Source organism: Galeopterus variegatus, unplaced genomic scaffold, assembly GCF_000696425.1.
Source record: "Galeopterus variegatus unplaced genomic scaffold, G_variegatus-3.0.2 Scaffold4, whole genome shotgun sequence".
NCBI classification, from domain to species: domain Eukaryota; kingdom Metazoa; phylum Chordata; class Mammalia; order Dermoptera; family Cynocephalidae; genus Galeopterus; species Galeopterus variegatus.
Genome location: NW_007726115.1, coordinates 1614147 through 1639541, shown reverse-complemented (window position 1 = coordinate 1639541; position 25395 = coordinate 1614147). Strand labels below are relative to the sequence as shown.

Genomic DNA, 25395 nt, shown 5'->3' with positions numbered 1-25395 from the left:
TGTTTGGTTGTCTTAGGTGTCTTTTGTTCCTTGCTTTCTGATTTACTGTTTGGTTTCTGTGTTTGTTGGTTCCTTAGGTTGTAGATAGCATTTTTGTTTATTTGTTTTCTCTTCATGAATGCCATTTTTATTATACTAGTGGGTTTTGATTTTTCTTGGGTATTTATGGCAGTGGTAGTTATTTTTCAGGAATCAATCCCAGTACTCCCTTGAGAATTTGTTGTAAGGGTGGTTGTGTGGTGGTGAACTCCCGCAGTTTTTGTTTGTCTGAGAAATATACTATTTGCCCTTTATTTCGGAAGGATAGCCTTGCAGGGTAGAGTATTCTTGGCTGGCAATCTTTGTCTTTTAGTATTTTGAATATCTCATCCCATTCCTATCTAGCAGACAAATTTAAAATAGAGATCCTAATGACACAATTAACAATTTCGATATAACATATACAGAGAGAACTTTGCACCTGGATATTAATTCCCTTTATGCATATATAAAAATATATTATAATTGATCACATATTAGGTCACAAAGAAAGTTTTAACAAACTCCAAAGACTTGATATTATAAAGACACACAGGATATTAAAAATAAGATAGTCCGAAGCTATGCTATCTACCCTAAGTGAATCAATGCACAGTATATGCATGTATTGAAACAACACATTGTACCCTACAAATATATACAAGTATATGTTAAAATAAAAAATTGAAATTAAAAAATAAAATAAAACTAAGATAAGATAGTCAAAAAGTTATTTTACTTTACATTAAAATAATCAATGTGTTAAAAAGGAAATGACCATGGGAATTATAAAATAATTAAAAGGAATGAGAAGGAGAGCATTATATATCAGAAACCACAGATACAGAGCTATGTAGAGGAAGAATTTCATGGCCTGAAAGAATTCCATTAGAAAATAAAGAAAAATTTAAAGTGAACAAGTTAAATGATCAAGGAAATATAAGAATAATATATTACTATCCAAAGACAGTAGAAGGGACGCTCTAGATCTGGCAATATGGTGGACTAGGTACTGAAAAACCTTCCTGCTATACACACCTAGATAAAATAAGACAGATGTATTTTCAAATTTATAGCTGTTCTTACAAAAAATAAAGGTGACTGCCAGGAGCTAGAAATGAAGAGGAAAAGAAAAAAAAGAGGATAATCACAAGAACTGATGCTCCTGCAGCCCTCAAATGGGAATATGACAGGGTTTTCAGTGTCATGAATCTAGGGCAGGGGTGTGCAAACCTTTTCTGTAAAGGGCCAGACAGTGAATATTTTCAGCTTTGTGGGCAATATGGTATTTGTAGCAACTACTCGATGCTGCCATTGTGGTTTGTAAACAGCCCCGTCCATATATAAACAAATGTGCATGGTTATTTTCCAATAAAACTTTATTTACCAAGATAAGTGGTGGGCTGGATTTGGCCCTTGGGTCATAATCTGCAGAGCACTCATCTGTGAATTGAGTCTTAATGTCCATGAGGGCACAGGAAATGTGGCCTAGTGCCTACAATAGGTGAAGAGCTGGAACACACAAAACCAGGCCATCAAAGGACTACAACTTGGTGAAAGGGTAGATTAGAAAAGTCAGCACACTACACTGGAAAACAAAAAGAAAGTTGGTCTTAGACTGAGCTCAGGATGGGCAAAAACAAGTCTTCTCTGAATACTTTCAACCACAGCTGATGTGCACACTGTTCGGAGTTCTAACCTACACTTACTATAATACTCATAATTGCTCTTGAGCCTGGGACATCCCTGGGGTGCCTGACAGAAACAAAGCAAAAACATTTTAAAGGTAGACCCCTTAATACTGACTATGCAGGAATCTCACTGATAATACACCACTGAAATTGAGTTCTCAATCTAAAAATTTTAAATATATAAAGAAATAATTCATCATCAGTGAAATGGATATGACAAATCTCAATTCTCAAATTTCATAAAATAAAGCAGAAATGTAAAATATGTATGTTTAATATGAAGATATAAAATAATTTTTAAAATGAGAAAAGGATGGGACATTCTAAAGACCAGATTGGAAAAAGAATCAAATATAACTTCCAGAAATTGAGTACTAAATAAGAAAAATAAAAACAAATTCACACTTAGATATGATGCAGGGAAATACAACATAAAATTTTTTTAATAAAGGCAAAGAGGGCTTCTAGTCAAGATGGCAGAATGGACAGTCCCCGGCGTCACTCTCTCCCACAAATCAACAAATTTACAAGTATAAAAAAGCAACGACAGCCAAGCGGGGCTGCTAGAGCTCGGGGGAAGAGGAGGAGAGACCTACAGAGTGCATTAAGTTGGGAGAAGCCATGATGAGAGAAAGAAAAAATCTCTCTGACCGTTTTGAGCCCCGGCTGCTTCCAGGCTGGAGCTGCTGAGTGCTCGGAGCAGGAGCCAAACTGTGCTTTTGAGGGTCAGGTGGACAGTTCAAAAAGTTTCCTGGAGGTTGGTATTGAAACTTGGGGCGGGATTACCTAGGTGGAACAAGCAGCACCCAGCCTGGAAATGACCAAGCCACTGTTGGAAGTGCCCTGGTCTCCCCTGTGGGACTGAAGGGTGTGCCACAGGACTCAATCCTGCCCTTCCTCCTTCCTCCTTCTTCCATCCCATTTCCTTCCCCTTTCTCCTCTGCCTCCCTCCCAACTGCTCTGCGACAACATCTTAGAATGTAAAAAATAATATTAATAAAGTTACATTTTCTTTAAAAAAAAGTAAAAAGGCAAATAGAAGATCGAAAAAGAAGCAGAGATAAAAAGAACAAATTACCTACAGAGGTAGCTAATCAGATCACTCTGCAAACTCTTTGGGGTACACATGCTCGACTTGAAAGGATGGGGGTGGTATGGGGCATATCGTTACCAGCTCCAGGTTATTTGTTTCCAACAGGTTTCCAAGCCCTAATATAAAGCAATTAGATGATATCTCTTGAGGAAAATTATGCCCAATATCATGCCAGGGCTTGGGTGAGCACTGGCCTCCCTATCATGGATCTTTCTCTAGCTCCAGACAGAGGCCAGGCTCTGGAAGGCAGGTGTCTACTTCCCTGGTGGTAACACTGAACGTCTATTGCTAGGTACCCAGTGGACCATCAGAGGATACTCCTATTCTGGCTGCCTAATGTAAGTCCGAAGACTGTCCTAGTTCTGAGCAGATGACTGAGCAGGTTTTCAGGGGGAGGGAATAGACAGCAGGGACCATTTAGCAATCCACCCAGACTCAGAGATAAAACTGGGCTCCTACAAAGAATCAGTGAGCTTAGGTCACACAAGGTCACACGAAAGAGCCCAAGTCTCCACACCCAATTCTTTTGGTCCAGACTTTTGCAATGCTGTGCCATGCATGCTGGAATTCTACCAGCAGGAACCCAAGCCAGCAGGAGGCAGGGAAGGGACCACCAACGAAGAAGCTCAATTTTCCCAGCATGCCCTCCCAAAGGAATGGAAGCCTCCATGCTGAACCTAGTACTACCACCACCTTACATTCTAGTGATGCTTTATAATTTAACAGAAAAAGCAAAACAAAACAAAAAAACATTTCAATAACCTACCTCATTTGACTGTCATAATAAGCCTGTGTATAGTAGGGAAGATCTCTGATTATCTCCAATTTATGAATGATCAGAAATATCTATGCCAGTTAAAATACATCACAGTTGTGGTTTAAAGCCATCTCATAACATTCCAGATTTTGTGTTCTTTCCACTGCCAGTGCTGTAGGGAAACCTCATTACAGCATAAGAGCTTATAAAGTGAAAATTAGTTCTATTCCCAAACACCAGTATTGTAAAGATATTCCAGTATATTATCCATATCCACTGACCATCCATTCACTTTTCCAAGCAGACATCTGGTAGCCCTCTCAGACTCCATTCTTTACTTTCCCTTACTCTCTATAGCAAATTGATTGCCAAATGCTGTCAGGTTTTTCTTCTTAAAATCTCATAAATCCATTTTATCTCTCTATTCACACAGATATTGCCTCAAATCAGGTTTTTCTTCTGCACTAATTCCAGAGTCTTAACTGGCTTCCCTGCCCCCTCCTCTCTTCTTGCCCTGTTTCCCAATTTATTCTCCATTAAGTTGACGGTGAACTTTCCAAAGCTCCAGGTGAGCTGTCCTCGTCAGTACCACTGCCTCTGCTTTATTGGCTGCTGGTCACTTTCAGGATAAAATTCAAACTGTACAGCATAAATGCCTGCTGTGGTCTTAACGTTTTTATCTACAACCCCCACCCCCCATCCCTCAGATTCATGTTGAAACCTCATCCCCAATGCAATAGCATTGAGATGGGCCTTTAAAAGGTGAATAAATCATGAGGGTAGGGCCCTCATGAATGGGATTAGTGCCCTTACAAAAGAAGCTTGAAGGAGCCTGGTTGCCCCTTCTGTCATGTGAGGACACACAGGAGGCACCATATATGAGGAATGACTCTCACCACACACCGAATCTGCTCATGCCTTGATCTTGGACTTCCCAGCCTCCAGAACCATGAGCAATGCATTTATGTTGTTTATAAATTACCTGAGGTGTTTTGTTATAGCAGCCAAACAGACTAAGACAATGCCCTTCAGGATCTTATTGCTGCCTCTGTGTCCAGCCTTCTCTCTCATCAATTTCCCTTTTTTCTGGGGAATTCTCATTGAGGTTCCCAGACCGTTGTGCCTTTATACATGCTGTTTGTTCTACCTAGGTAATCCTGCCCCATGTTTCAATACCAAGCTCCAGGAAGCTTTCCAGAACTGTCCACCTGACCCTCAAAAGCACAGTTTGGCTCTGTATGATGTGTTTGCAAGGCCTTCGCTCTCCTCTGTCAAGTACCAGGAAAAGTATTTCAAAAAGGTCATGGAAAAATAGAATTAAAAGAAAGCACAAATATTTCCTTGAGCTTTTTGAAGTCTCCTCATACTTTTCCCTCTGCCCTGTTTTGCCCACTTGTCTGCATCCCCATCTGGACTCTGAGCTCTTTGAGAACCAGGACTTCATCTTTAATTGCTCTGTCCCTAATCTCATCAATAATATCTGGCTTGGTAGCAGATGCTCAGTAATTATTTGCTTAATTAATTAATCGGGTTACAGAAAATGTGATAAGTATTTTTGTTTAACCAGGTGACAAAAAAAAGAAAACATTTAAAGTCAGTATGGGTTTATTTTTGGTTGAAAGCTGTTTTGCCACAGGAATATTTATATAGCATAGTGAAGAATATATAAGCCTCACTGAGGCTGCTCAAGTTTTAGTTTCCCTCAGGAATCTAAAGCACCGAAAAACTACTTTTTGAAAAAATATTATTTATTAAGTCTAGAAGTTGATTCCTGTTGAACAAGGTGGTCACAGTCATCAAAAGGACTGTTAATAGACCAATGCGATTTAAATAAAGCCATCTCAATAGGTAATCACTGCTCTGTTTCTTCTTCTCTCCTCTTTCTATTCTTACAAGAGAAAGACATAAATTGCAAAGAAGATTTTAATGAAAGCTGAAAGAGAGAGGAGACTGGTCTGGCCTATAAGGAGAGAGTTATCTGTGTGATGGCCAGAAAAAGTAGAACAGAGCCTGGGCCAAGGATCAAGGAAGGCTGGGTCTATTAAACGACAAATATGGAAAAAAAGAGGGAACAAAAAAGGAGAGTTTTAAAAAATAAAAGGTAAGATTACACTGCTTATATATTTTGCATTCTATTTCTATGGCAATAAGTTAGCAAATCAGGTTGTTGCTAAGGGAGACAGCAGCTGCATTTTGAAGCAATGGTAGAAATACTTCCAGAATCATCCCTTTACTGTTGCCTGCACAGAACAATCTAAACTGGTGCTGGGAAGAGAATTGGTGTAGGAAGACAATATTGACAAAGCCAAATAAAAAAGTGATGATTCACTTAGTCCTTGCAGTGTCAGGGGACCTACAGAAACAACCACCTTATAAAAAGCCGTGAACTTCCTTCTGGGACTTCATGACATTAGGTGAGGAGTCACCTCCAAGATCCAAACCGCAGTTTTGATAATTTTCAGTCTGTATTGCCTTCTTAATATGTAAATGTCAAAAGCATTAATAACTATTAATAACATTCATAGAATGCCAAAAACATTGCAGTCACATTACAAATGTCTAGTGTGACAGATCTTCCTTCCCTCAGATCTTTACTGAAATACCACCTTCTTAATGAGTCTGCCCTGGCCTCCCTGTCTAAAATTGCACATCCTTGCTACATTGTAACTTCCAAAACACTCCTTCCTTTAACTTTCTCCGTAACACTGATCACTATCTAACTTACTATATATTTTACTTATTTATGCTGTTTACTATCTGTCACTCACCAGAATGTAAGCTCGATGAAGGCAGGGATTTTTCTCTATTTTGTTCCCTGCTATATCTCCAGCTCCTAGAATAGTCTACCACACAGTAGATGTCCAATAAATATTTGTTGAGTGAATTAATGGGATCCATGTGGACGCACTGATGTGGATTATTTTAAGCTGAACACATCTGAACAAACAACAGTTGCAGAAAAAATCTCATCTAAACTTCTTTTGTTGACTTAAGCAAAGCCTTCTGATAATACAGCTTGCATAAATCCCCTCTCTAGGAAGTTTGCAGCCAAAAAGATGGACCACACGTACCAAGGTGAGAAATTACATAAACAATTTTATCAAAACTTTCCATATCTTCCACTTGTTTCTCCCCATTTGTTCTTGTTAGTTTTCGACCATCTGCTTTCCCTTGAAGTCCTAACCCCCTTCTTATTAAGATCATATATGAACACTTAACTCTAGCTGTTTAGGGAGCCACTTGTTTATGTGTTGTCTCTTTCATAGACTTAACATTGATCAAATGAATAAATTTTGTCTATTCTCCTGTTAACTTGTCTTTTGTCAGTTAATTTGCAGGCCCCTGATCACCGAACATAAAATTATAAAGGAAAGTTTTTTTCCCTCTCAACAGAATGAATAAATAAATAAATAACAAGTTGGTACTCATATCCTATGACACTATAAGTGATATATTTTCTCAGACAGTGAAATACCTGTGGGTATTCAGCTTCACCTCTGTACAAAAATAGAAATAGGATGTTAAAGAAAAACCAGTTTACTACTTGATGATTCCAAATTGATTTAAATGAATTCTAAACCATAATTCGCTGTTTGCTAATGCTTGTGAGGCAAATCATCAGAAAAGGAAATAAGGTCTTTCATCATCCTGCAGATGCTTGACTCAAAGGAAAATGTCCCTTTTATCTCACTTGTCCCTACTCCACTCCACAGGGGCCAACTTTCCATTTATGCACCCTGGAAACTAGGCCTAAACAGGTTCACAGAGCCAGCTGCTCGGATTGCCTCAGGCTCTGATTGCCTCAGGCCCATTCTTATGCCCATTTTGATAAGAAAAGTGAAGTACAAACGCACATAAAAGGAAGAGAAAGGGAGGAGAAACAGGAAGGGGGGAGGGAAAATGCACATGGGTTTGGGAGAGGGGTAAAGAAGACACAATACATTTCGTATTGAGCACCAAAGGGACCTCAGTAATTTACATCTTTTTTTAAAATGGAAATTTAAAAAAGGAGAGGAGAAGAGGATGGGTAAAAATAATGGCTTTGTTATGGCATGAAGCCTGATCATGGTATTCGTTCTTCCATTGACTTAGCATTGATTAAACAACCTTCAGTCCAGTTTCCCAGCACCTACTCTGCCCGCTCCAATCCATATCCCTCTCCCCCAAGTTTGAGGTATAATTTAAACAACTCTAGTTTTGTCACTCCCTGGCTTCAAACCCTTTAAAACCTCCTGATTGAACTTCCTCTGCTTGGACGCCTGGCACCACGGGAGACCATGTATAGACTGAAGCCACGGTCCTGTCTTGAGACGTTAACAGTCCAGCGCAGTCCACTGAGTTACAATGCAGGGAGAAGAGAAGGGTGGAGGGGTGGGTAAGAATGCTACGAGAGTAGAGCAAAGTGAGAAGGGGAGCGAGAAATGATTCAAAGAGAATGTGACATTTGAGCTGAATCTCAAAAACTAAGGAGGCAGGGGCCGGCCCGGTGGCGCACTGGATAGTGCGCCGCTTGGGAAGCGCGGCGGCGCCCCCGCCCGAGGGTTCGGATCACAGATACAGACCGGTTCCTGCTCACTGGCTGAGCGAGGCGCGGGGGCAACACCGAGGGTTGCGATCCCGTTGCCGGTCCCCGGTCCGGTATGGGGGCAACACTGAGGGTCGCGATCCGTTGCCGGACACGGAAAAAGACAAAAGACAAAAAAAAAAAAAAAAACTAAGGAGGCAGGGGCCGGCCCGGTGGCGCACTGGATAGTGCGCCGCTTGGGAAGCGCGGCGGCGCCCCCGCCCGAGGGTTCGGATCACAGATACAGACCGGTTCCTGCTCACTGGCTGAGCGAGGCGCGGGGGCAACACCGAGGGTTGCGATCCCGTTGCCGGTCCCCGGTCCGGTATGGGGGCAACACTGAGGGTCGCGATCCGTTGCCGGACACGGAAAAAGACAAAAGACAAAAAAAAAAAAAAAAAAAAAAAAAAAAAAAAAAAAAAACTAAGGAGGCAGTCATCAAGTGGGGCAGAGCAGAAAAATGTGCGGGGCTGTGCGTCTGCCTGTCAAGCCCAGAGGCAGGGAAAGCCTGGCCAAATGGAAAGGGATTGGCATTCTGGCACAGGGTGGAGGAGAGGGTAAGTTACAACCAGAGGGTTAAGAATATTGTGTAGTGCAGAAACCTTCTACAAAGAGTAGGATCTAAGGTTTTTAACTTGGGGAGTCACAGGATTTAATCTGTTTGAGGGAGCTCGCTGATGATGAAAGAGACCGTGTATCGATGGCAGGGCAATGATCAGGCTACAAGAGATACGATGAAGATCTGAGGTCAGGGGAATCACAGATGGTGAAATGAAGGGGCTGAAGGGAAGACTGGGCATGAGGGAAAAGGGGGGCTTGGGCAGAGGTTTCCCTGAGGTGTCTGGCTTGGGTTAGTGGGGAGATGCCTTTATTATTCTCGATGAAAATAAGGAAGGCAGGAAGAAGAAGAGGGACCACAGTGATAAGTGGTAAAACCCTAATGGTTAACTGTAATGAATTGTTTGATGACTTAAATATAAATTTATTAACACATTAAATTACTTAAAATATGGGTTCATAACCCTTCCATATCAAAATAGATTCTGAGTCAAAAAAAAAAAATAGCTTTAAATCAAAAGAAATTGTTCCTCTGTTTAAAAACAGAAAAGTCCTTTTCTGAGAAGTGGTATTGAGTTATATTTGAAATAGCCTTGTACAGTTTGTACCAATCTTGAAATTATAAGAAAAAAAATTCAAGCTAGGAAAGACACTAAAGACTTTCTTGTTTAACTCTAATTTAAGGAATGAAATCATCTTAGCCCAGTGGGAGTATGTACTTTGTCCGAAGTCATAAAACTGACGAAGTTAGAACAGAACCCAGGACTCCTGACCCCAGCAAGGAAATCTTGGTGGAGCCAGATTTGACCTGAAAGAGGCTGAATCCCTCCCACAATGGTACTGCTTCAAAGAAACCTTATTATTCAAATCAGAAAGAATAGCAGATCTTAACTTGGGCTCCTGAGAAGCTTTTCAAATGCCGGGAAATCTGGGGATTAGCTTCAAATTTGTAGTTTATAGAACCACATTAATAGTTAATATTTGCCAAATGTTGACACCACCCTAAGTGTAGTCAAAAACATCGAAGATCAAATAAGAGCATCTACTTATCACCTGACCTTTACAACATTTTTATTTTGTTTTGGGACAAAGTACCCAAAGGCTTCAAGAATAACTGACACATATATATGGAAACAATTTTAACTCTATCCCTAATTAAGGTAAAGAACAGGAAGTAATTATTTTGCATACAAATCTTGATTACTTTGTACAGATGATCTCTAAAGTAATTCCTGTTTACCCTGTAAAAAACGGGAAGTAGAGGAATTATTTTTGGTATCTCATTAGTGGGCTGAAGTTTGAGTTCAGTTTGTGGTAATAGAATTAAATAATTCATTTTAATCAAATATTTAGACTGCTAATAAAATAATTCTAATAGAGAATGTTGAAAATACCTAAGAAATGTAATCAAATATACAATGAAGAGTTATCATAAATTATGCAAAAATGTACATTAAAGCTTAATAACTCATGATAAAGGTGCTCTGGCTACAAAAGAAATTCAAGTGAGAGAGAAAGCCAAGATGGATCTTGCCATCTTCCAGCCCAGAACATCACCGTAGGCATTCATTAATGTCATGCTAACAGAACACCCATGAAAAAGCATCAGCGACGTCACTAGCGGTGGCATAACAGCAAACTAAGGCAAAACTCTTAAAATGAGTATGCTTGAACTCTTCATCTAGGCTATAAAGTCCATTGGCAATGCTGTAGAAGCCATTTTCTATAAAAAATTTTAAATTATTCTGATGAAATGCAAAGGATAGAAGTGTCAGAATGTTTTCTAACATTGAAAGAATAGTACTAACTTGAGAAGAGCAAGCTACGAGCACTTGGATAAATCAAAGAAATATTGGATAAGCTGTTTTTGTGAGTTCAGCAGATTTACTAAAACCCTCTGGACATATATATATATGTTTATATATATATATATATGTCCATATATATATATATGTTTATATATATATATGTCCACATATATATATGTTTATATATATATATGTCCACATATATATATATGTTTATATATATATATGTCCATATATATATATATATGTTTATATATATATATATGTCCACATATATATATATATATATGTTTATATATATATATATTAACCATCTGGATATTCCTAAGAAGAAACCGTGGCATTTCCCTCCTTGCTCAGTTGGTTCCCAGTGATTGCCATAGAATTGCCTAATCAGGAAAGTCCACTCCATATAGCAGTGCACACAGATCAGAGGATCTTGATCCTGGACCCTCTTGCTAGCTCTTCAAAAAGGCATCTACCTATCCTTTTACATTATAGGAGACGGAGGCTTAGAAAAATCAGCCATCCAAATTCATCACAAATTGTAAGGCTATGAAGACCAACCTTGTCTTATATGGTTCCCATAGCCTGCTTGGGCTATGTATATTTTTGGTAACATGCATTTAGTTCCTGAAAGGAGGAAATAAAATAAAGGATAGATATTGCTGGTAAAAAAAAAAAAAAGCCAGCAATTTATGACACTGCAGAAGACTTTATGGATTTTCCAGTCCACCCCTTCATAATTTTATATTACTGATAGAACTGTTTTCTTCTCATTATCTTTAACTTTTTCCCTGGCAATTGTTGTATATCTAGTGATATTAAACTTAACACAAGTAAAAGCAGATATAATGAGGTATAGTCAAAAAAACACTGAAGTAGGAGTCAAATAAGAAGTAAAATATAAAACATATACGAATGAGAATAATAATTCTTATTCATCTATTACTTCTATAGACAGCAAGCTAATGCAAGGGGAAAATTTTTTTTTCCAAATTAGGTCTGTCATCTTTTTATAACTTTAATAAAAGGCCTGTAGGCTTACCTAAGAATGTCAAGGCTATACAACTGCTAGGTAATTACAGAACTTAACTATGGACAGAGTTAACAATTGGTTATTATACTTAAATTTTCTCTCAACTGTTACCCTGCTGATTCAATGTTTTTACAGAAATTTTAGTGTATGAAATGAGATTATCAAGGTGACCTCATAAATAAATATACCAGTCAGGCTGGTTTCTTCAATTTCACTTTAACATTAAAAATGTAATTTTTTGTATCCCTTGGTGCTGACTGAATATCTGTATCCTCCCACAATTCATGTTGAAATCCTAACCCCCAGTGTGATGGTATAGGAGGTGGGGCCTTTTGGGAGGTGATCAGGTCATGAGGGCAGAGACCCATGGATGGCATTAGTGGCCTTGTAAAAGAGACCACAGGGAGACCCTTGCTGCTTCTACCATGTGAGAACACAGCAAGAAGGTGCCATCTATGAGGAATAGGCTCTCACCAGACACCGAGTCTGTTGGCACCTTGATATTGGACTTCCCAGCCTCCAGACTGTGAGAAATAACTTTCTGCTGTTTATAAGCTACCCAGTTGGTACGAGTGTACTTCAAAAAGTTCATGGAAAAATAGAATGAAAGGATAATATGAATCTTTCCATGAATTTTTGAAGTACTCTTGCATTTTGTTATAACAGCCCAAACAGACTCAGACTCTTGGATTCAGAGTTCTGTCCCATGTCAAACACTGGGAAGGGCTTGGAGAAAACAGTGGCCTACTGTCATGCTGGAAGAAGTGTCATACTCCAGACACTGAAGATGCTGGACTGCTAGCATCAACAGTCTTGAAATACTTCAGCATGGATCCTTGCATGGTGGGAGGCTCTTCTTCATGGAGTAGACATGGCAGAGAAAATGGTTGCAAATAAAAGGAGGAATCCACAGTGCACTGTGTCCATGAGGCACATTTGGGGTGACTGCTATTACCTCCTTTCTTTATTCCATTAATCTTTCATGCCTTTAGGTGCTCTGTGTAGCATATTAAAGAGGGCCACAAAGGGTACTGTCATCTAGAATCTTCACCGAATTTTGTTTGAATTGCACATGTCTCAGAGGAGAACAGAAGATGTGTAAGGGCACTATGGCCCATGCATTGAGGATAATCGACACCCTCATAGATAAAGCATAGTGACAACCAGATAAGTCAAATACTAAACCTCAGTTCTCCTGAATAAGAGTTCTCCCCTGTCTGCTTTTTAGCCATTTTTTGCCAAAAAGAAAAAAAATTCCAGAAATTGCTCTCAACATTAAAGGAAAACTAAGGACTCTGGCTGATCCCCCCCACCCATAAACCCACTCTACCCTCCTCCCTCTGTAAGGCTTTAAATAAAGTTCCTTTAAAAAAAGTCAGCTACAGAGAAACTTTATAAAATAAACACTGAAACGTAAATCATTACCTCCAGGGAGTCCCCTTCACACTCTCCCTCCTCCGTGCTTCTCCCCTTCTCTTCGGTAATGGTGTTCACCATTTCAAAAAACCTACAATGAAAGTTGGCATGTGGGTGTTCATAAGATGTGCAATATTAAATTTAAGCAAGTACATCCCAAAGCGATTTCAGAGCAAAAATTGAGAGTTAAGAGCATCTCTAAAATCAGGCAATTACCAAACTAACAGGATCAGTGTGAAAATATGATTTTTCAAAAAGAAAACACAGGTAGGATTTTTCTAGAAATTTCTGACTTAATGTCTCACTTGAAATAATAATAATGCAATATACTATAGAATTAGAACAGTGACTCTAGACAGGGTCATAGACATATTAAGAATGTGGACTTGGATGCCAGAACAAGATTATTTGTGTCTGCACAATCTTGGGCAAACCCTGAACCTCTCTGAGCGTCACACTTCAATTATAAAATGAGGAACATACAAGTGCCTGCCTCACAGGTTGTTGTCAAGGTGATGTGAGGGAATGACTTGTAAAGTGCTTAGCACAGTGCACTCATTAAATATTAGCTAGTATTGTTTTGCAGTTGTTAATAATAGTAATACTTAATATTATTATTTAAAATGGGACATAAAAAAACTTATATTCTGTAATAGTATATCTAAATTCTGAAGTGATTATTTGATACAGTGTTTACCACTACAACATTTGATCTCAGTTACCAAGTCATCTGCCTGAGCACCTCGATATTATACATGGAGGGTCCAATATACACAGTCTGTGAAATACTGATGTAAACTCAGAAAGACTGGCTTATACATATGTTGGTAACAGAAGCCGCATCTCTTTTGGTGAGAAAATAAACATTTTCTTCTGGAATTCTTCTTGTAAAGTTTCGCTCTGGAGACCATTTTAGAACCAAGCAACATAATTACAGAAAGAAACAGATTTACCCCCTGTCCCACGGCTAGTCCATTCAGAAGGTCCACAGACATAAAGAATGGGAAACTCTATGAACAAGGGCCAGTGATCTCACAGGGAGATCATGCTATGCGATGCCAGGCCAAGGGAAGGACAGATTATGGTGTGACAAGAAAAGTTTACCTAACACAACTCAGAACCTTTCTTCCTATTTCTGTACCTCGTTTTATCCATCTATCCACCCATCCATCCATGTGTCCATCCGTCCATCCATCCATCCGTTCAACAAACACTCATTGAGTGTCTACTGGTATCAAGAACTGTTTTGGTCACGGGAAACATGGCAATGAGCAAAGTCTGTTTTGGAGTTTGAAGCCTATTTCTGGAGTTCACATGTGGTGTTTACTTCCTTTCTCTCTACTGACCTCTCTTAGGGGCACCAAGTCTGATTGGAATAACAGTGTACTCTGATGAAGGTTAAATATCACAATGAGCTAGAGACAAAATCAAGTTTTACCAAGAGAAATAAGAAAGTGAAAGACCTCACACACACACACACACACACACACACACACACACACACACACACACACACCAGCTTTAAAGACAAGCTTTAAGATCTCAGGTAAAGACTTGCATCAGCCACTCATAAAAATTTTTTCAACATGAACATCTCTAACCAGGATATACACTTACAGAGAGATGGGAGCACCATATAATTTTGAGGAGCTTGGATTCTGCAGTCACATGTGCCTGGTTCGAATCCCAAACTTTACATTTCCTGGGTATATGATTTTAGGCTAATTAAACTCTCCAAGACCCTATCTTTTTTTTTCACTCTTTTCTTTTTTTTTTTTTTTTCCTTTTTGTCTTTTTTCCTGTCCGGCAATGGATCGCAACCCTCAGTGTTGCATCCGTACCGGACCGGGACCGGCAACAGGATTGCAAACCTCGGTGCTGCGCCCGCACCTTGCTCAGCCAGTGAGCGGGAACCGGTCTGTATGTGGGATCCGAACCCTCGGCGGGAGCACCACCACACTCCCAAGCGGCGCACTGTAGCAGTGCGCCACCGGGCCGGCCCTTTTTTCACTCTTTTCAATGAAGATATTAATACTACCATCTAATTAATTTTCTTTGAAGATTAAAATAGATATTAGGTCTGGAGTAAGCACTCCATAAATCTTCATAATTATCATAGAAACAAATAAATAGCCTTCAGAATTTAAGTGTAAGCAGAAAATTAGACCATACATGAGCTAGGTATTCTTTCTTATCTCTAACTCTTTTTACTGTACATTTTATGATAGCAAAAGATAAAACTCTAGCCAAGATGTGCATTAAACAAACTTTTTTTGTACCAATATAAAAATGAATGACTGTATATTGTAGCTAGTATATCAGTCATTTATAATGAGTTCAAATAGTGATTATTTGAGTAAGAATAACTCCCAGTAAAAATTTTAAGTCCAAACTGGTTTTCTTTCACCCACACTTTGGCTTTTAAATTGCCACTCACTCCTCTAGTTCCTCATAGTCAGTCATTGTGTTCTAAAGGAATATGAAGCATTTAATTATCAGCCCAAGAGAAACATACCTAGAGAGGTTAACCCAAACAATACAATGCAGTCCACTGGTTTTTGGATTATCTGTTTCATTGGTGTAGATCACTGGTTCTTAACTCCAGCTGTTCCTCCACCAGAAAATCCAATATAATTAGTCTGGGGTAAGGACCAGGTACTTTCTTAAAGCTCACCAGGTAATTCTAATATGAGCCCGGGTTAAGGGCCACCGTTGCAGACAATATTGAAAGTATTCCATAATATTTAAGAATGAAAATTTTGGTAATGATGTATAAGTGAGCACTTTAAAAGTGAGGCATAATATTTAACAAGCAACCAGTAAGTCTTGGTTAATGTTTCATCTGTGGGAAAATAAATTATGACTAAGAAAAAGCTTGATTTATTAAAGAGAACACAAACTGCTCTGCTAAACATACCACATAATTACAAAATATTAGCCCAAATAAAATATTTATATAACCACATAGCCATGAATTCTTTACAGAAGCTACATGTTCACTCATTAATTGAAAATAATGATCAGGTAAGAATAGTCTTTTTCACACATAATGACTAATACGTACTTTTTACAATGAAGTTCGGTACAGAAATAGATTTGGAAATCATCAGAATTGTGAAGCACATAAAGAAAACAGCATCGTTCTTCAAACTTAGAAATACTGAAACAAACAAAAAGGCATTATTCAAGGAAATATCAATACTTCTATGGATCTATAATGAAAACTAAATACTTTTTATATCCAATCCCAATTTTATCAGTACTGTTTACAACAAAAAGTTATAAATAGCACTTTAAAAAGTGATATTCCCTGCATCATAATACTAAAATTATTTATTATTTTGAGAATTTCCTCCTCCTCATATCTGCAGAGAAGGGCTATTCTGGGGTGCTATAAAGCCAAATAAGCCAAATATCCCATCGATTTGGCAAGGAAAAGGTGTCCTGCCTGCTATAGCACTAATCTGTAAGTTGGGAGAAAAAGCATAAATATCAACTGGCTGACTGACCTTGAAGATTCTGATCTGGAAGGATCTGCAGAACAATGAAATGTTTGCAAAGACAAGAAAGCAATATGTGGAAGTAGTAAAAGCACCTGATTAGTGCTAGAGATTTCAGAGGAGAGAAGAAATGTGGACTAGCATTTGGTTTGGACTCAGCAAACTTTCTGGCTTACATTATAGCAATATAAAACAATTTTGAGTTGACCAGCTAGGCCATACTATTTTATACCAGGGATTGGCAAACATTTTCTGTAATGGGACACGTAGTAAAATCTTTTAGGTTTTGTGGGCCAAACTACACAATTCTGCCATTGGAGCATGAAAGCAGCCTCAGATGATACATAAATGAATGAACATGGCTGCGTTCCAATAAAACTTTATTTACAAGAATAGGCAGTGGGCCAGATTTAGCCCATGGAACATAGTTTGCCAGCCCCTATTTTATGCCTTTGTACTTGCTGTTCCTTCAATTTGGAATCCATGACATTTTTAACTTTTAAAAGAAATTCTATTCATCATTCAAGGGCTAGCTTAAATCTTACCCTCTCTCCCTCCCCTATTTCTACCCTAAACAAAAAAGACTTCCTCTTGCACTTCTGTTCTCTGAATGTATCTCTATCATTGCTCATCTCACACTGTATTGTCATTTGCTAAATGTCTGTTCCTGTGAGTTCTTCAAGAGAGGAGTTCATTTCTTAGCCATTTGTATGTCCTTTGCAGAATGGGACACAGCTAGTGCTTATAAAATGCTCTTTGACTTTGAGCTGAGCAAGCTCTGAGGTGATGCAAGACAAACTGTTGACCTAGTTGGATTTTCTTCCATTGTTTGTCATCTCTTCCTTATTGGGGAGGGATCCAGGGAAATTAGCTCTCTTTGAAGTCACAGACTAGAACTCAAGTTTCCCAATATATAACCCAGCAGTATCCAGAAGTAGGCATTCTATGTAAATGTCATAAATCACAACAGTAATGTAGGGCTGTCATACTTGATTAAAGAAAATTAATTCATTGGAAAACAGATACAATAAAGTGAAATTAACATGTGCCATACTTGCCTAAATGGATTGCTTAACAATGCGGCAATAATGAGTGCCTTGCTAATGACTGGCTTAAAAAATTAAATATTAAGACAAGATTTGGCACATTCAGAGTGGTATGACCGTAGACCAAAAAGTGAAATATTAAGAGAGTAAAACTTCACCTGAGAAGGTATTGATTAGAAAAATATGTAATGAGTCAGTCCATAATCTTGCTTGTTTCTATTCAGATCATTCATGAGGTAACAGGTAGTTTTACCATGCAAACTCCAATTAGCAGTGACTCAGACTGTCCTACTAATTCATGCTCTGACAAAACCAATAACTATTATTCCAAAAGCAACAGGATGTTGCATAACTGACCTGTAGAAATCTGTTGTCTCTCATTTCTGTTATGTAGAAATAAATAGGAGTAAACACAACTAATTTGGTTAGAAATTTGCAAGAGGTGGTTTAGCATGAGCTGCTATAGAACAGGAATTTAAACACTTACCGAGTTACTCTTGACTCTAAAAAATCATCTTATTTCTAAATTCCAAGAAATTGCATTTTCTGAGCCACTGGCATTATGACAGCATGTCAGAACTGAACCAAACTGAAGGTTGCCACTGTAACTTCATGAACAAAGCATTAATAGTGACCTTAGGAAGAGTTTTGAAAAATGGGCTCCCTATAATCTCATGTTATTAATATTAGCTCTGTAGTTCTGTCACAACCTGGTAGATGGCATGGGTGCTTTGGAGCCATTCAAGGGGAGATTAGTTCCTTGTATACCAAAAGGACAGAAAACTATCCTATAACATAAACCCCAGCCAGCCAGAGAGGACCTCCACAGAGCTCACTTTTATCTATAAAATTCTGGTCCACAGTTCGCATTTACCCCACAGCCACCATATTTTAAGTAGGTGACAAGAACCGAGTCAGTTCGGCCAACATTTTGTTGCAAATCTTTTCATAATGGAGACAGTGAGACTGAAGAAGTTTGGGCATTTCCGTCAGTAGAAGGATTCTTGACATTTTTTGCATTTTAAAATCATGATTAAAAGGCCATGAATATTCCAGAAAAATGTCTTCTGAGTAAACAAAATGTAACAAGGAAACTTACCTCACTCCCCTGACAGAAGAAGCGCTAAAATTCCACTCATGTATACCTTTCTAGAACACAGAAGAAGAGCAACAACAAAATTATTGAGTCATCCAAATGGAAAACAACATAAAAAAACAATAATTTTATTATTTTTTAAATAATATACAGTCATTTTTCCTAGTGCATAATTCTTCATGAATGGTAATTATCTGGATGGAAATTGCAATTCATTCTCAAGTCGTAAGTGTGATGTTTACTTAGTAATTTGTGTACTTCAATAAAATGGCTACCAAAACAGCCAAAGAGAATTAGTCTCATTAAATTTTAAAACTTGTTTTCTTGGTAATAACTGTTGTGCATTAATTTTTAAGTAAAAAGCCCAGAGATCAAGGTAATTCAATTATTATAGTTTTTTTCTGAGAAAGAAAAACATTAACTTGAATAAAATCTCTGCAAGGTTTTACAGATATTTCTGAATTATCCTTAGTTAAAGTTTCCAACTAAATGGTTCTATTTCTTCAGAAAATAGTAGAACAAGTAGGTATGTGCATGCACATGTGTGTAGTGTCCATCATAGCTACAGGGTGTTGGTACCTAACTTATGCAAAATTCAACATGCTAATATTTTGAACATAAAAAGGTGATTATCATATGATAAACGTGTGATTTGCAGGCCAATATGAAAAACAATGTGGAAATTTATTTCTTGAGTTTATTACTAAAGCTAAGTTAAAATTATCATCCAATTTGTATGTTGCTAAATTAAATAAATTACAAGATGGATCATATTTGCTATAAAATTTCTGACAACAATATAAAATTAATAGCATACATCTTTTTATAGAAATAAAATAGTTTGATTTGTGTGTCTAAGTTTAGAAGTAGTGTACAGCAATAAATTCACACTGAAATTCAATTCCGTGAATGTAAAACCACCACGACAACAAGCTCTTAACCACACACTGTCAAGAGGCTGAGGTCTTGGCTGGCTTGTCAAATGGGTAATGAAGCCCCGTGGCTCTGAGGTGGCCCAGAACTCTCCTCTTGACCAAAGCAACTCAAAAAGCCACAATTTATATCCACAGCCCCTAGTTCTTTGCTAGGGCCATGCAACTTGAAATAAAAATAGATCCTCTCAAGCCTGATGTAGATTTACTAAAAAGCTAGTTTGAATACACCTCAGTCAGGTCATGGGGGTGTGACCTGAATTCACACAGAGCAAATTTTGTGGTACATGAAGTCCAGGGAGAGAAGACACAATGGAAAGGTGCTCATGGAATGTGGTTCTCAACCAGAGTAGAGGGAGTTAAATGAAAATAGCAGCCTGCAGCCTCAGCTGGTAATTTGGAAAGTTGCTTCTAAATCCTGTTGGCCTCAGGTGAACTTCTAAATATACATGTGACCCAGGAGCTGCAGCTGTTACCTGTATGCTACTTGCACACAATGCAGCCTTATCCTCACAGCCTGCAACTGAGCTGCTTTCCAAGGCCATGTCCAGGATCAGGAGGTGCGGGTGGGTGCAGTGCTTGTAGAGCGGTGTGCAAATCAGCAAGTGAACACAGCAACTGGCAAACACCAATAAGACAGCACTGGTAAAATCTGTCTTCCATCAGCCCTGTCTGGGAGCACCCAAGGAGAGATTTCCCAGATTGACTGGGCTGGTTTTGTACAAAAGGAGTAGAGCATTTCCAGGATGCCAGGTTCCTGAAGGGTTGCCAGTGCTGCCAGGGAACATTCTATTTTAGTGGTGTAAAGCCCAGGGCCTGAGATGCAGTGATCAGAATGAGAAGGCCTCCCTCCCCAACTACCTCGCTAGTGGGACTCACCGCACAGAGGCGCTGGTGAGCTACAAAGCCAACAGGTAAATTAAAAGGCTCCTTGGACCTGTCTGGGGATCAGGTAAAAAGGCAGGTACAAGGGCAAAGCTGCAGTGATAATTAATTAGCTCCAACAGCCCCCAAACTAACACTTGACCTAATTTAATCAGCACAAGCACCATCTTCTAGGAACTGGTTAACCTCAGCTCACTTGCCCCAGTTAGGGCAAGAGTAGTAACTGGGAGTTAGTACTGAGTTAAGGTGGCAGAAATGACACTGGCAGGCACTGTTGGCTCCTTAGGCAGGTGCCATTCCCTCCTTTTCCTTTGCTAACAAAAAATGGATTTTGTTCAGGTTCAGGTGGCCATGTTTTGGGATGATGAAATTGATTAGTCTAACTCAGCCATGGGAAGTCTATTTCCCTCACTGGTTTAGGCATGGTCACACGACACAAATTTTGCTATGAAGGAAAGGGCCTGACCCTCCTTGGGATGCTGTCTGTGTGAGGCGATGCTTGGAGCAGCTATTTAAGATCATGAAAAGAAAACCGAGAGTATATAGAGAAGCCAGATCAGAATTCTGACATTGAAATCACCCCCAGAATGTTCCCACTTCAGAATTTCTTGTAATATATAATACCATTTCCTAAATATTTAAGCCACTTTTACTTGGGAGTTTTGTAGCTGAAAGCATCCTTACCGGGAGAGGGCAGCATACCATAGCCTAGAATCTGGGGTAAACATGTTCCCCTCATGAACTTCCTGGGTCTTCTCCGAGTGGCCACTGGCTGGAGCTGGAGTGGGGGAGGGGAGTCACCCTTAGGTACTACACTGGGACCCTGCCACCTGCTACCTTCACTCGATAAGCCACCAGATAGGCCAAGGGTGCTGAGACTTCAAACTTAAAAGGAGGGGAATTCTAAATAGCAACCATTTAAAATATCTTGCAAATACTTCTCTCTTCCTCAGTCTAGGTTTTTCTTTCACTGTACACATGTAAACCTTCCCCAAGTACTAACTTACTTTAAGTAGCAACCATATGCTGAACAAAGGGAAAACTGTTAAAAGAATGGGATTTCAATTAATTTTGCCCTGAATGTAGAGTAGCTCTCTAAGAGTCCCTGGGAACTGCGACTTGGTAAACAATGTGCTTGAAGTTTTGAAAATTACCGTATAAAGTATATAATAGCTCATAGAACTGTTCGTTCTGTACTTTAGAGTGAAAACACTGAGAGTAAAGAAATATGATAAACGAAAAGCAACATTTTCTGTTCTACTTTTAGAAAAAAGTTTTTTAAAACATTCTATGGAAAAAAACAATCCATTTCCTGTTTTACATAAGAACTATTAAACTGGTTGCTAATCTATTATTTAGTTTCACAGTTGTTTTAAACTAACATGGTAATAATAAGGTTTTCTTATTTTTATTGCTTGTCCTCCTTCCAATTTTACCATTCCTTTTTTAAAAAATCAAGAAAATGGCAGTGGTAATGAATACACTATGGATAGAACGAGGGTTTGCAAAGAAACTGACAAATTCGAAGCGGAAACTGACTTAAGGAATACTTACATTTTTGAGTAAAGAGAATTGTTAGTACTAAAGATTATTGAAAATGGGGACAATGAAAATGTAATTCTTCTTGATCAAAAGATGGTGAAAATGGACGTTGGACAATTCACAGTCTAAATCTGTAACCCTTCTTAATGCACTTGTTTATATCCTAATATGTTTATTTCTTAGCATAATATAAATATTGTCTCTACAACTGTCACAAAACATAGGAGATTCAATACAAGGCTCACTTTATTGAATGAGGAAGCTCCAGGAAAGAGAAAACTAACAACTAGCTGGCAATAGTACTCATTTTCCAAAAATCGTTGGCTTCCATTCTATTCTTTTCCTGTCTTCCAAATCCTGCTGGCTTTTCACTCATTCTCTGGGCCTTGTTAATCAATAATTCCTTTAGCCTCATTCTGTTTCCAAGTGTCCTTGGACAACCTTGCTCTTTCCAGTCAAGCCTTTGAAAATCTCCTCTCCTGCATTCCTTTCCAGAAGGTTCATGTCTCCTAACTTCTTTTAGTTTTTGTAGTTTAAACTGGTTGATTACTATACTCCAGCTTGTGAGAACATGCACGCACACACTTTAAAACAATGTAAATAAAACAGCGCACTTTAAAGCAATATAAATAAAACACCGCACTTTAAAGCAATATTAATAACATGTAGATAGATAGTTATATTGATTATTCTCATTTTTGTCGCTGGATGATTCCACTTGTCATGCCGTCAGTTCCAACTAAACAAGTCCAAAATGAAATTCCTTCTGATTCCTCTACAATGCAGGCTTTCCTGCTAACTACCCTATCAGTGTTATCAATACAATCAAATTTTAGTCACCTTACACTTATTCCTCCCTTTTAATTCCTCTTCCTAATTAAGTCACACATTTTTCTTTCTACATGATTTGTCCCTTTGCAGGCACATTATCCCAGTCTAAGGTCTCTACCTGCCTCACATCTAGCTAGTTCTTCTTAACAGTCTTCTCTGTGACCCTCCAGAGTCCAAGACTTCTGAACTCTAAAGTCAAGGCCAGATAAATCTTATAGCTCTAATAGCTACCATTATTGAGCACTTGTTCCATGCCATTTATCACTATGCTAAGTGATTTATATTATCTCACTTAGTCTTCACAACAATTCTATGAGATGCTGTTATTCTCATTTTACATGTATGGAAACTAAACAATGAGGTGTTTAAGTGATTCTCCCAGGTCACAAAGCAAGCAAGAGATCACATCAGTCTTCATCTCTGTGCGGACCCAGTGTTCTTAACCAGTACTCTATTCTGCCATCATGCCAGCTCTCAGAGTTTAAGAAACTTCAGTGGTGCCCTGTTTCCTACCAACACATGTCTGAATTCTTCCTAGCTCCAGCAGCGCTCTATAGTTTTATAATCATCCTGCCTACCCCATTATATTTCCTACCACCTCAACACGTTTCCCCTCGTGAGTCAAGTCAGGCTCTTCCCCCCCTCTGAACATTCATCCCATGCTCACTTTCACTTTGGTGCCTCGGTTGGAATTCTGCCACATTCTTCTAACCCGATTGTCTTCCCTTGCTCCTTTAACTCTTCTAGTCCTACTCACAGCCAAAGTCCAGGTTCCATTCCTATCTGAGGCCTTCTTTGAAGACTCCATGCCTCACTAGTCTTCCTCCTCACCAAACTTCACAAACCAAGAGCCCACAGTCTTTCCCATAACACAGTGCAGTCCCCAGGTTCACGGAAGTCAACAATGCTTGCAGATTGATCTGCACTACTCTTATGTCAACAGGGCTTTCCTCAGGTGTGGCATGATGCCTTGGGACAGGTCTCTTTAACTTATGTGACAGCAATGTTGCTGGTAGCGTTGCTGGACCAGTGACTTCTTTCAAAGGCTTTCCGCTATCATTTCACCATGAAAGTAAGTATAAGGGGAAGCTACATATTAGCTGAAAGTCTGCCATAAAAGTCCATTATCAGGGAAGTCTTCTGTTGTGAATAAGTTAGTATGATAAGTGACTTTTTCAAGTGTTTAACCATATAATTGGCACTCCTAATAATGAAAAAGAATCAAGCTGCTGACTCTGCTAATAGTAATGAATATTGGCATGTGTGATCTGGGGTTTGCTGGGTGAAGATCTTTAGTTACTACAACCCATTAGTGGAGTGACTCTAGAATTCTGGTGCAAACAGACCAGCATTGTCTTGTAAAAGTGTTAGCTGGGATAGTGTTCCACAAACTGGGATCTGAAAAAGACCATGGTTCTGAAAGATGCTACTAGGTATTTCTCAATGCTACTGGACAGATTCAGTGTTGAAAATAGTTTTCTCTATGTTTATTATGCCTGCAAAAATTCTAAGTTACCAGTCTCAACATGACCAACTTTATCCAAATATATAAAAACTTAAAATGCAAATAAAAATGCATTCAGGGTGCTGCTCAGTATGTATCTGTTCATTTTAAACACAAGACACTGCCTTTTCTAGAAACTATGGCAATGGAACAGGTGACTTCTTGCCACTTTGATAAGGTCACAGAGCCTGGCAACTGTGGGATTCCCATGACTGACATCTGGGAAGGGTCTGAACCAGCTGACTGAAACACATCAGGACATTCTTCTTGCTGGATAATAGACATGCTGTGTTCATTTTCCTGTTGAACTTCCTAAGGTGGTGATTCACACTCGTGACTCTCTTCAGTAGGTGTGACATGCAGACTAGGAATCTGCATTTTAAACCAGCTCTTTAGTTGATTCTAATGCTGGTGGTTCCAGGGGGACACACTTTAAAAAACACCATTGCCAGGAGCCAGCTTAGTCATAAAGTCAAGGATATTAATGACTTTTCTTCAGTTATGACAATTGAGTAATTTAATATGCCTACAACTCCTATTAAAGTTGTTCTCAACCATGGCTACACATCAGAATCACACCGAGATCCTCATAAAAATGTCTGTGCCCAAGCTTCACTCTAAGTATAGAAAATTCCAACTCAGTGGGTCTCTTGCTGGCCAGGGTTCCACAGGTGGTTCTGATACACAGCCAGGTTTTGCCCTAATAGAACACCAACAACCTCCCAAATGATTGCCCCCATGTCGTTTAAAAAGTGAAGCAGTTTAAATTCTGGGGTTTCAAAGTTAGGGTTTTTAGTCCAAGTAATATGTACACTGCAGTGATTTTATTATTGTTGTTAATGTTGTTAAAATATACTGAGCATTAATTATATGCCAGGCACTGTGAAATGCACTCTACCTGTGTTATTTCATTTCATCTTCACAACAACCTTCAAGGTGGGTAACATTATTATTACCCCATTCTACAGATGAGGTAATAATAATGAGCTTAGAGAAGCCAAGTTGCCCAAGGGTAGTGATAGGATTTGAACACAGGTGTACTGACTCAAAATCCGCATTTAAAAAATTGCAACCCATACTCCCAAATGCACTTCACATATATATATATATATATA

At 38.8% G+C, this 25395-nt stretch overlaps 1 protein-coding gene across 1 annotated transcript in view; it reads right to left on the bottom strand.

Moving 5' to 3' along the window:
- Window positions 1–25395, bottom strand: part of MAP3K5 (mitogen-activated protein kinase kinase kinase 5) — a 196219-nt gene that overhangs the window by 55625 nt on the left and 115199 nt on the right. Inside the window, exons 12-14 of the mRNA XM_008574575.1 lie at window positions 18590–18639; window positions 16009–16104; window positions 12954–13035 (exon numbers count right to left, since the gene is read on the bottom strand). Coding sequence (XP_008572797.1) covers window positions 12954–13035; window positions 16009–16104; window positions 18590–18639 — 228 coding nt within the window. The remainder of the gene's footprint in view (window positions 1–12953; window positions 13036–16008; window positions 16105–18589; window positions 18640–25395) is intronic.